The sequence below is a fragment of the Tachysurus vachellii genome, chromosome 1, assembly GCF_030014155.1.
Source record: "Tachysurus vachellii isolate PV-2020 chromosome 1, HZAU_Pvac_v1, whole genome shotgun sequence".
Classification (NCBI taxonomy): Eukaryota; Metazoa; Chordata; class Actinopteri; order Siluriformes; family Bagridae; genus Tachysurus; species Tachysurus vachellii.
In genome coordinates, this window is record NC_083460.1 from 30,826,482 (window position 1) to 30,838,640 (window position 12,159).

At 42.4% G+C, this 12,159-nt stretch overlaps 1 protein-coding gene across 1 annotated transcript in view; it reads right to left on the minus strand.

Annotated features, from left to right (window-relative positions):
* Positions 1 to 12,159, minus strand: part of si:ch1073-396h14.1 (disintegrin and metalloproteinase domain-containing protein 10) — a 30,087-nt gene extending 17,928 nt beyond the window's left edge. The window contains exons 1-4 of the mRNA XM_060882703.1: positions 11,912 to 12,159; positions 10,617 to 10,764; positions 10,425 to 10,543; positions 9,442 to 9,597 (exon numbers count right to left, since the gene is read on the minus strand). Of these exons, the coding sequence (XP_060738686.1) occupies positions 9,442 to 9,597; positions 10,425 to 10,543; positions 10,617 to 10,764; positions 11,912 to 12,098 (610 nt within the window). The 5' untranslated portion in view covers positions 12,099 to 12,159. The remainder of the gene's footprint in view (positions 1 to 9,441; positions 9,598 to 10,424; positions 10,544 to 10,616; positions 10,765 to 11,911) is intronic.

Consider the following 12,159-nt stretch of genomic DNA (forward strand, 5'->3'; position numbering starts at 1 on the left):
TTTGTATTTAAGTAGTATTTGTTTTGGCAGCAAGATTCTGCTGGATGGAAGTGGAACCTGTGAGCCAGCGTTCTTTTGGTGTCTGCAATTTCTCAACTGTATCACAGAGGCCTTGAGGCACACTGGCAAAAGTCTTTTGGCTTTTGGAGGAATGTTTCAGCTCTGAGCATAAAGACACTGATAGCAGTGATCCAAAATGAACTTCAGTCCTGGAATGCTGCTTTGTTGGAATTTGTTGCTTTAAAGAATGTTGCTTTTACTAAAACACATCATAAATTTTGTTGATAATAGATCAGTTGATATTGGCTCTAACTTACACTGATGACAAACATTTTAATGGACTTTCATCAACCTGTTATGTATTATCTAATACTATATCAGTGCTCACACACACCGAGAAATTAACTGTTAAATGCATATGAATAACCCATTTACAAAAATTCTCTAAAGAAGAATACATTAGCACTGGTTCACTAGGTTATAGACTTACCTAAAACTCTGTTTAAGGTGTGTGTGTTTTTGCTTTTTAAATATACACATACAACGAACAGAAAAAAATGCTAGTTCAATTATTTCATGAAGAGGTAAGTCTTCACCCATCACTTGAAGATTGCCAGTGACTCAGCTGTTCGGACATCTAGGAGAAGTTCAGTCCACCACTTCTCTTCGCCAGAAGAGAAAAGAGTCTTTCAGTAAACCTACCTCTTACTCTGAGAGATGGTGGGACCAGTCGAGCAGTGCTGGTACAGCTGAGGGAGAGAGGTGCAGTGCGAGGAGTGATAAGTGCTTTGAGGTAAGAGGGAGCTGGTCCATTTTTGGCTTTATAGGCAAGCATCCGTGTTTTTAATCTGATGTGTGCAGCTAACAGAAGCCAGTGGATGGGGCGCAGCAGTGGGGAGGTGTGTGAGAACTTAGGCAGGTTAAAAACAGGTCGGGCAGCTGCATTTTGGATCATTTGCAGATGATGAATTGCATTTATAGGTAGACCTGTAATGGTTGGGATCTTGGAGATTGTTCTGTGAGAAATAGACAGACAGTTGATTATACACAATGCGTTCAGGAATTATTGAAAAAGAGAAGTGATACTGGTCTGTAGTTGCTGTTGTCTGATGGATCCAGAGCAGGTTTCTTCAGGATGAGAATAACCCTTGCTTTCGTGGTTAGTTGGTATATGACCACATGTTAGGGATCCAGTGATGAGGATGGTGATAAAGGGTAGAAAGTCTTGTGAGATTGTCTGGAGCATAGTGGAAGGGAGTTGATCCAATGGGCAGGTGGTAGAATCGCAAGACTGGATGACTTCTGCTGCTACGGTTCAGAAATGTGACAGTGAAGAAGTAGAGGAATCCTGGCTGTGAAATGTAGATGCAGTTGGGACAGAAGTGAAGGTCTGGAAGATTTTCTTAATCTCATTGTAAAAGGAAGCAATGTCTTCAGCAGTAAGGGCGGATGAAGCAGGTGGGCCGAGGGGTTGAGTAGTGTAGAGAAGATGTATGCTGAATACCCTTTCAGTAATGTACCATCCCAACAACTCAAATCACCCAATACTGACTACCCAAATGACAAACCCCTTCCCAATGACCCAAATAAAACACACCATTATGAATTTCCACATGACAACCCCCTATCCATAGTACACATCTTCCAGTCTGAACCTAAATTGTAGTAAAAAATTGTAGTAAAAAAATCCTGACAACCTGTGAACCCACTCGACAGTGGCAAACCTCACCTGCCCAAAAATATCTATGTTATATATAGGTCGCTCATACATGCATATATGTACCTCATATATGTGACCATGCAAATAGAGAACTAGTGTGATCAGATCACACCACCCAAGTATACAGCAACCAGCCAACAAAATCCCACTATACAAACAAGGCAGAAGTGTGGGTAAATGGAGCAGAAGGATGTGTCACTTTGATCTGTAAAGTGAGACAGAGCATGAGAGGGTAACTCTCAGCCACTGACCCATTTATAAAAATGACTTCCAGAACGTGGATTAAGGTTGAATGCCTCTGATGAAAGAATCAAGACCCACAATCAGTGAAAATTGGAAAGCCTAGAAAATAACCCTGGCTTTCCCTGTGCAGAGGAACAGTGGAAATGAAAACAGCATATTTCAATCATAACAATCTTGTTGGCTAGAAAAGATGGCACTTATGTGTTCAGCCCTGACAACCTAATCTGTGATTTTAATTGAGGATTAAAACCAAAAATGCTAATGTGGCTATTAATGATACAAAACTATTATGCTAATGTTTGAAGCAAATGAAAAAAACCTCGATTTCAAGACCAAAAGAAAGTAAAGAAAGAAAGAAAGCCCGAATGATGAATTATGAATTATGACATTCATTTTGCTCAAAATAATGCAAGCTAATTCAAACTTTAAGCATGGGTATACAAAAACAAACTCAAGAAGAAAAAGCTGTGATCTCTGCAATTGAATTAACCCCTTGTGAAGTAGTAAAGGAATGAAATGTGATCAGAGTTTGTCTCAGTGAACATGCTGAACCCAGTGTTTCTGAGCCAGCACTGTGTTAAAAAGCTAATTGAGTCCTTGCAAACCTTTTGATCATGTTGTGTTCTTTCGTATGTTCCAGAAATCATGCAAGTTTTTCCATCTGGAGATTTCAAGGATGTGTATACATTAAAGCAGGTCTGTTCAAGGACATTCAGAGACTCATTTCAGCAGCATGTGCCCTTAAAGTGAATAGGTTCATAAAGTTACACATTAAACTATAGGCTTTATAGGGTCCATTAATGAACATGATGCAGAAACTGAGATGATTAAAACTGTTTAATGTGTACATGTTTTATGTAATGTGTAAGCCTGAGCTTGGGAAATGTCCTAGGGCAACCTTGGTGTAACTGCAACCACATGACCCAGTATGTATATGACAGCTCACATGCTAAAGTCATTGTTTACAACAAAGAAGCTGAATCTAACACAAAACACACACAAGCATGCACACCCACACACACAACACTGTTTTTATGCACACATCTTTTTTTTTGCACTGACACTTTAATTCTGGACTTGCACAGCACAGTGCCACTTTATACACTCTATACAAACCATACTGCACATAGACACTTTAAGGACAATCATTAAAAACCATACATATTTATGTATATACATTATTTTTTCACATCTATTTTCATATTTTATATAGTTTCTACTTTTTATTTATCTATCTCCTTTTGGTTTTATTTGTTTTTTTACCCCTAATTGCTGTCACGGTGAGGCAAAGACGAGTGAGGATCCAAATGCAGTTCCAACTTTTAATAAACCAAAACAAGAAACAGGCAAACCGACAAGCAGGCAAAACACTGAGCAAACGGGAAACAGGAACATAGACACAAACATCCAACAACGACCAACACCAGGGAAGTGAACAAACAGAGTAGATATAACAAACAGGAACCAATCACCACGCAGAGACAATCAGTGACTAAGACAACACACCTGGGGGGGAGATAGAGTGCCATTAGTGTCCATGGTAACAAATGAGTGGGCAGAGCAAACAATTAACAGCAAGGCAGACAGCACACAGAAACAGGGGAAAACACAGACAGACTCATTACAGAACCCCCCCCTATGAGCGGCTTCCAGACGCTCCCAAGGGCGCAGAAAACTAGTCCAGGAGGGTCGAGCGAAGGCGCAACAGGGTGGGAGGGCGGGTCGAGTTCGTGTTGTGGTGAAGCCAGCCGAGCAGGTGGCCAGGGTGGAGCCGGCAGAGCAGGTGGCCAGGGCGGAGCCGGCAGAGCAGGTGGCCAGGGCGGAGCCGGCGGAGCAGGTGGCCAGGGCGGAGCCGGCGGAGCAGAGGGCCAGGGCTGAACTGAGGGCCAGGGCGAAGCCGGCGGAGCAGAGGGCCAGGGCTGAACTGAGGGCCAGGGTGGAGCCGGGGGAGCAGAAGGCCAGAGCGGAGCTGAAGACCAGGGCGGAGCCGGCGGAGCTGAAGGCCAGGGCGGAGCCGGCGGAGCTGAAGACGGGACCCAAGACCAGAGCTGAGTGCACAGCCAGGGGAGGTACAGCATGCGGCGCCAGAGACCATAGCAGGACTGGAGACCAGGGTGGTGCCACAGGCGGAGCCCAGCGACCATAGCAGGACTGAAGACCAGGGTGGTGCCACAGGCAGGGCCAGAGACCAGAACAGGACTGGAGACCAGGGTGGTGCCGCAGGCAGAGCCAGAGACCAGAGCAGGACTGGAGACCAGGGTGGTGCCGCAGGCAGAGCCAGAGACCATAGCGGAGTTGGCGGCCAGGGTGGTGCCGCAGGTGCAATCAGCAAACTGGTCGGGATCGCAACCCATGGTGGTGCTGGAGGTGCTCTGAGCCAGCAAATAGGGACAGGAGAGAGAGAGGCCGACCAAGCCGGGGAGGCAAAACCAAGGACAGACAGAGCAGATAGGCGGGGCAGTTCAAACAATCATTTTTGACCAGGCAGAGAGTTCACAGTAATCCATCCCGGACAGGGCAGAGAGTTCGGAACCAACCCCTTCAGGCAGGGCAGTAAGCCCATGAGAGTCATGTAAAGCCACCTCGGCAAGGGCAGAGAGTCTATGGGGCTTGGGCGCAACCATACTCACTGAATTACCTGACTCCGTCATTCCAGGTGACCCGGCCGACGCGATCTATCCGGTAGGCTCCAAAGACCCGGTTGACCCGATCGGCCCAGCTGGTTCCGTCGACCCGGTCGATCCGGCTTGTTCCGTCGACCCGGTCGGTCCGGCTGGTTCCGTCGGACCCGGTCGGTCCGGCTGGTTCCGTTAACACCCGGTCGGCTCGGCTGGTTCCGTCGAACCCGGTCGGCTCGGCTGGTTCCGTCGAACCCGGTCGGCTCGGCTGGTTCCGTCGAACCCGGTCGGCTCGGCTGGTTCCGTCGAACCCGGTCGGCTCGGCTGGTTCCGTCGAGCCCGGTCGGTCCGGCTGGTTCTGTCGAGCCCGGTCGGTCCGGCTGGTTCCGTCGGCCTGGTCGGTTCAGCTAGTTCCGTCAAACAGATCGGTCCGGCTGGTTCCGTTGACCCGATCGGTCCGGCTGGTGAATCAGGTGGCTTAGGGATGCCGGCCGCCCGAACTGACACCATCGGGGTATCCGCCATGTTGGAGATCAGCCGGTTCGCACGGGCCTCAACTGAGCTTACCGGTCTAGCAGCCATGTGGACAGGCTCGGTCACAGGCGTACACAGGACTGGGCTGGACAGGGTTACTGTAGAGCATTTGGGCGTCCGTGGCTGGTTTGGCTCCGTAGCCCACGGACCCCGATGCCTACTGCCCCCCCCAAAATATTTACGCTAAATTGACAAGGTCTGTGAAAGACCCCATCTCTCGGCCCAAAGGCATCAGATAGCGTACCTGGTCCTCTAGTCCATGCCTAAACATGTCCTTAAGAGCCTTTTCCCCAAAGTCCACCTGGTTACACAGGTCCATGAACACCTCAGCATATTCCTCGATTGGGGAATCCCCCTGATGTAAACAGAACAAGATTTCTGCTGGATCCATAAGTGGTTGGTCGTTCTGTCATGGTGAGGCAAAGACGAGTGAGGATCCAAATGCAGTTCCAACTTTTAATAAACTAAAACAAGAAACAGGCAAACCGACAAGCAGGCAAAACAGGGCAGAACACTGAGCAAACGGGAAACAGGAACATAGACACAAACACTCAACAGCGACCAACACCAGGGAAGTGAACAAACAGAGTAGATATAACAAACAGGAACCAATCACCACGCAGAGACAATCAGTGACTGAGACAACACACCTGGGGGGAGATAGAGTGCCATTAGTGTCCATGGTAACAAATGAGTGGGCGGAGCAAACAATTAACAGCAAGGCAGACAGCAGACAGAAACAGGGCAAAGCACAGACAGACTCATTACAATTGCATTCCTTTTATGCTTAAATACCGGACAGATGCAAAAAGCATTTCACTGCATGTCGTACCCTGTATGTATGTGTATGTGACAAATAAAATCTGATTTGATTTCACACAGACACACACACACACACACACACACACAGACACACACACACACAAATAAAACAATATACATATATTAACTATAAATAGATTTACCTCAGTCACAAATCATACATTTATTAACAGGAACCTTTTGTCAATTGAACATGTAGGTCTTTACAGAACATTTACAGAAATGGCTTTGCTATTATCCTCTGTAATACTATTCCAGAGTTTAGGGGAGATATAAATTAGTTTAGTAAGATTAGTAAATCTGCTGAACAAAGTGCTTGGGATTAGTTAGAGAATATCAGTCAGCTATGTTATGTAGCTACTTTAAGGTAAACTTCATCTGACTCAAACCCAAATGTCCAGGGGTCTCATTTATAAAGCGTGCGTACGCACAAAACGGGGCTGGAAACGTGCGTACGCCAGTTTTCGCGCAAAGGTTGTGATCTATAAAAAAACAACATGACGGGAAAATGTGCGCACCTTTAAGCAAACTTTGAGACGTGCGTACGCACATTCTGGAGACAAAGGGAATTGGCGACACAGATGGTGAGGTCGTGAACTGAAGTTAGATTGTAGAAAATACATGTGAGAAGAACGATTATAAGAATTAATGACATTTAATTTTCACCCCATTTCATACGTTATATCCACATTATCATGAAGATTAAATCCAACAGTGTTATTTGTGCCGATTGTTTTAGGCTATATACATCTAGTAAAATCCAAACGTAATTCAAAATGTATTAAAAATAAAATAATAATAATAATAATCAGCGCTACTCAGTCCAGGGTGTATCCTGCCTTGATGCCCAATGACGCCTGAGGATAGGCACAGGCTCCCCGTGACCCGAGTAGTTCGGATAAGCGGTAGAAGATGAATGAATGAATGAATGAATGAATGAATGAATGAATGAATAATCAGCGCTGCCTTACAGTCACATTGTCCACAACGGGAGCGCAGGAGGAGATGGCGCGACTACATGTGATACAAAATAGCATGAAATACCCTTTTATTAGAGAACTGCAGAACACAGTGTAAAAACGAAATATTTTCCTTAATGTACATATAGCTATCATAAAATGTCAAAGTCTGCAAATACAGTCATGAAGCACAATCGCTACTCATCATCGGTCCTAACTATTACGGTGTTCATTACAAAACCGTCATGAAGAAGTATGTGTTCACTATAACATTTTCGTCTTAAATTTTTGCCCACAAATTAATTCTGTGATTTTGTCAAGGTGTTAACGATCAGTCTAATTGCTAGAAACATATAAATCCTCCGGTGACCCGGGTATGTAATGCTTCATGATGGCACTGCTGGCACTGTTGGAGGATTACGCCAATGGCAGAATAAGGAGAGAACGAGTTTTCAGGGACCATGATGATTTCCTGGCTAATAAGCCGATTTAGATTCCCTAGAGCTGTGCTCTTAGATCTGTTCCGATCATTTTGTTCATAAACTTACACAGAAACAAACTGCACAGCTTTGTCCTGTTTTTCTTTATTTTGAAAATATTTTGGAAACACACACAAACTATATAAAAAAACTATATTACGGAGACCTTGCTTTCCTTGCCTTTCTTACAGCAATAAAATATATATAATAAATATATAAATAAAATACTTCTCAGGTAATAAAATATATACACATATATATTAATATAAAAAAATATATATATATATTAATAAAAATAATAATTTGGGCGCACGGGCGCCCCTAGTGGTGGGCGGCGCCCTTAGCATTTGACTATTCTGCCTATGCGCAGGGCCGGCCCTGATCACAGCCGTCCCTGAGTGCCATAATATCTGTCATTTTGAATGGTATACTTAATATGGGTAGTCGATACGTCAGGTTCCCCTACACTGTGCGAGAACAGGCCGAAATTAAAATGCAATTTGCAGCAATGTCTGGTTTCCCAAATGTAATCGGCGCAATTGACTGCGCTCATGTTGCTATAAGGGCACCATCTGAAAATGAATTTGCTTATGTTAATAGAAAGCATGTGCATTCTATTAATGTGCAAATCATATGTGACTCCAACATGACCCTCACAAACATTGTGGCACGCTGGCCTGGTTCAACACGATTCCTTTATCTTGACACATAACTGTAGGGAACAGACTAAATGCAGGCGCAGTACGTGATGGCTGGCTTCTTGGTGAGTTTAACAATATTAAAAAGTAGAAACTGTAACAATTTTGTTTTTAATATAATTATAACAATGTTGCTTTTAATATAATTATAACCTGCAGGCGACAGTGGCTACCCCCTGAGACGCTGGCTCTTCACCCCATTTTTAAACCCGCAGAGCGCAGAGGAAACTCATTATAACGAGGTCCACTCTCGTGCCCGCGCAGTGATTTGCATTGACTATTTATGGTTAAAAATGGGCGTGTACAGGGCGGGATTTCACGTACGCACATCTGAGGGTGATCTGTGATTTATAAAGGGAACATTGCTTACGCCATTTTTGGCTTTTGGGCGTACGTAAACTTTTAGTAGGGATCCTACGCACAGTTTTGTAAATGAGACCCCAGACCAGTGTTAGATATACAGTATGTATATACATATACCTATCCATGTGGGAACAATTGGCCCACCACCAACATCTAAAAACCTAATAACCCCCAAATCCCCCAACCCACAGCCTATATATATATAGTGTAAGAATATTGTACATTTTTGCAACTGACAAAATAACTGATTTTGTCTTCTGGTTTTAAATAGTTTCTAACATTAGATCATATTTTAATGTTTATTCATTTGATCGATTGTTTTGTCCAAATATATGAGCAGCTGAGAGTTGAAGGTCTTGCTAACGGACACAACACTGGCTCTCTGACAGCAATTACACTTGAACAACAGATCAATAAAGCAAACTTTAAACTGCTGAGCTACCATGTTCATAGATGCAACATAATAAATGTATTCATTTAAACTAGATGCAGATAATCAGCCTAAATTTTTGTTGTCTGAAGTCTTTTTCTACAGTATTGGAATTAAGCTATGAGGCTAAAGGTTTTCACAAGAAGACTGGAATTCAGTGTTTTCAGAATATTTCATAAAGAGCATATCTACTGTATGCACAAATATTTATTAAAAGTCACCTGACAGTGTCATAGCCTAAGTCACTACTGAATAAACATTTTCTAAGTGATTATTTGTTGGTGATAAGTTCTTAGTCATAAGTACAAAGATAAACAGTGATTGGCCCTCTGGAACAACAGTGATGGAGGGTTGGTTTTTCAAAACAGTGTCGATTGTCTTCAGGTATGATTGTGATCAGTAATTATTCATTGAAAACAATGGACAACACGCTAGATCTTTTATATTACTAGCTAATAAATTCATGACCTCTCTTGCTGTCCAGTACAAAACTCAAATAAAACTTCTAACACCAGCAATATCTTGGCTAATCACAGTAATCTTATCTAATTCAAGATGATAAATTCATTACTTACCAATATCATCCTCATGGTAGATGACAGAGTGATTATCTGTTGACTCAGATGTGTACCTCTGCATAGTTTCCACATAGAAAGTCCCATTGGAGGTTTTGATGGAGCCTTCAAACTGGCCCTCGAGGATTGACCCCTGGCATGAAGAGCCAACCTCGTCTTTGTGGTAAAGCACAATACAGGGTGTTGGACATTAGGATGATTACATCATTTATAAAGTCAAACAAATTTAGGTCAAGCTTAGGAAAAAAAATGTAAAGCATTCCAGGAGACATTAAAAGAAGAAGCAATAACAGTAGTGTAAAGGTGGAGATTATTTATGAGCCCTCTATATCCTGTCAATTAATGATGGCAATGTTAATCTAAGTATCCGAGTAACTTCACGCTACCAAGTAACAAGTCGCTTGTGTAAATTATAGTTTGTCACTTGTGGGCATTTAGCAGCCGATTTGAGAAACAGTAGTAACTATGTATATGTATATATCTTCTAAAGCTAGTTAAACCAAATGAAACAATCTACTAATCAGTGTGTAAAAATTTTTGAATCACATGGTTCATGCTCAGATTCATACTAGCTTTATTAGCAGATTAACACAGCAAGCTAACTATACTAGATACATACACACACCAGAGGCACCGGTGACCTCTACTAATTACTTCCAAGCTTTATTTTTCCTCATAATATTTCTATACTCATTTAGTAAATGTTCTCATATGACAGGATGAAACAAAAAGCATTTCCATTTTTGCTCATCCTATAGTGAATGGGAGCTCATGGAGGGAATTTTTCATGGAAAGAAAGAATGGACTACATGAGCCATAAAATTGAGAAACTATTAAAATTTCACTTGTTGCTAAAATTGTGGCACACCGTTAAAGGTCAGCTGTCGCTTTGTCACTTGCTAGTGTGAACATACTCTGATCCTTTTCTGCAATCTTGACTACTAATTCCATTTAACAGAACGTTCTTGTATCTGTTACTGTACCTTCCAGCACTCCTGAATATATGTGAGAGAGGTCGCCTTTCCATGACTGATTGCTGGACAGGACCTTGAAATCTTCTGCAAACCCCTCAAAGTCTGGCTTTAGTCGTAAACGGAAAACCCTATAATAGACAACAGCTTTATGAAACAGCATTTAGCAGGAGTTAAGGTGGTGTCAGGTGGAAAAGTACCTACTTCTGAAAAGCTTCAAAGTCCAGATGCAGGACCTGGGTTTCTGGAGCGAGGTGACGTCTTACTCGATGATGCTGCTGCAGTAATGCGGTTCTGTCATAAGAAAGGGTCTCGTAGTACTTTACATACCACCGGATATCCTTGAAGTCCTCTGGAATTGGGAATTACCATTGTATTCCAAATTAAAACAAAGTTGCGTGTGAAAACAGTCTGGAAAGTTTCAGTGAAATTAACCAGCTGTGCATTTGGAAAAGCATCTTGCAAGAAAAATCACTGATATAACAAAGCAAAGGCATATACATATATACTGTATGTTAATGTTGAGTTACTATAACATAAAAATAACAGAAGTGTTTATTACTTTTATACCTCAGTGATTTGTAAACGATTACAGATTTGTACTTTTTAAACAATGGCAAATCTTACATTCTATCTATTTATAGTTTTATTTAATGTTGCAGGATGTCTAAAAAACAAGTTCCTGTATCACTTTATAACAACTACTCTATATGGTCAAATATATGTGAACACCTAACAATCAGGTTCTCCCTGAAATGGTGGAAGCACACAACTGAACAGAATGTCTTTGTAGGCTGTAGAATTCCAATTTCCTTTCACTGGAACTAAGAGGCCTAAACCCGTTCCAGCATAACAATGCCCCTGTGCACAAAGCGAGCTGGTTTGTAAGAACTTAAGAGATCTGAGCCCTTACCTCAATCCAACTGAACATTTACAGGATAAACTGGAACCCTGACTGTGTTATAGACCTTCTTGTTCAGCATCAGTGCCTGGTCTCATTAGTGCGCTTGTGACTGAACAGATAAATCTTTAAAAAACATGCATACTGTATGGATCGACAGAATGGTCATGTGTCCACAATCTTCCTGACTAAAACTTCCCAAAATCTTCTTAAGCAAATCTTCACAATCTCAATGATGTAATGTTATACTTTTGTTAAATAATAAAATTTTTAAAACCTATTTATATGGACTGTCTGCTATATAAGTCTCTGTAATTTGAGTTACAATGAGAACTAGAAAAGCAATCATATACCAGCCAGAGAGAATAAAAACAAGAGAGAATTCAACAAGACCGAAGTATTAATATGTACTGTATAATAGAAAAATGATAAATAATAATAACAGACCACATAAGAACAGAAAGTATATCTGTGGAAGGCATGTGCAGACAGGCCACCCAGTGCTAACCGCTCCACTTTGAGCCGAGGCCTTTTCCAATCCCAGCAGCTATAAAATCAGTATCACGTGTGAATATGAAACCAAAGGCAGCGGCCATACCTGCACAGTGTCCCGTTAAAACCAGGCAAAAGATCACCACATAGATCTGCAGAGTGTTCAGAGCTTCTGTGGCCATGTTGTTTCTCAGATTTGTGTGATTGTCAGCATATGTGATGGAAAAGAATGCATGTACTTCAACAAGCCTCAGCAACATCCAAGGCAGATTCAGACTTGCTGATGACATCATGGCAGGGTCTCTTCCTGGAGTGCCAAATATCTAATCATTCTATTTAGGATATGAGCTCACT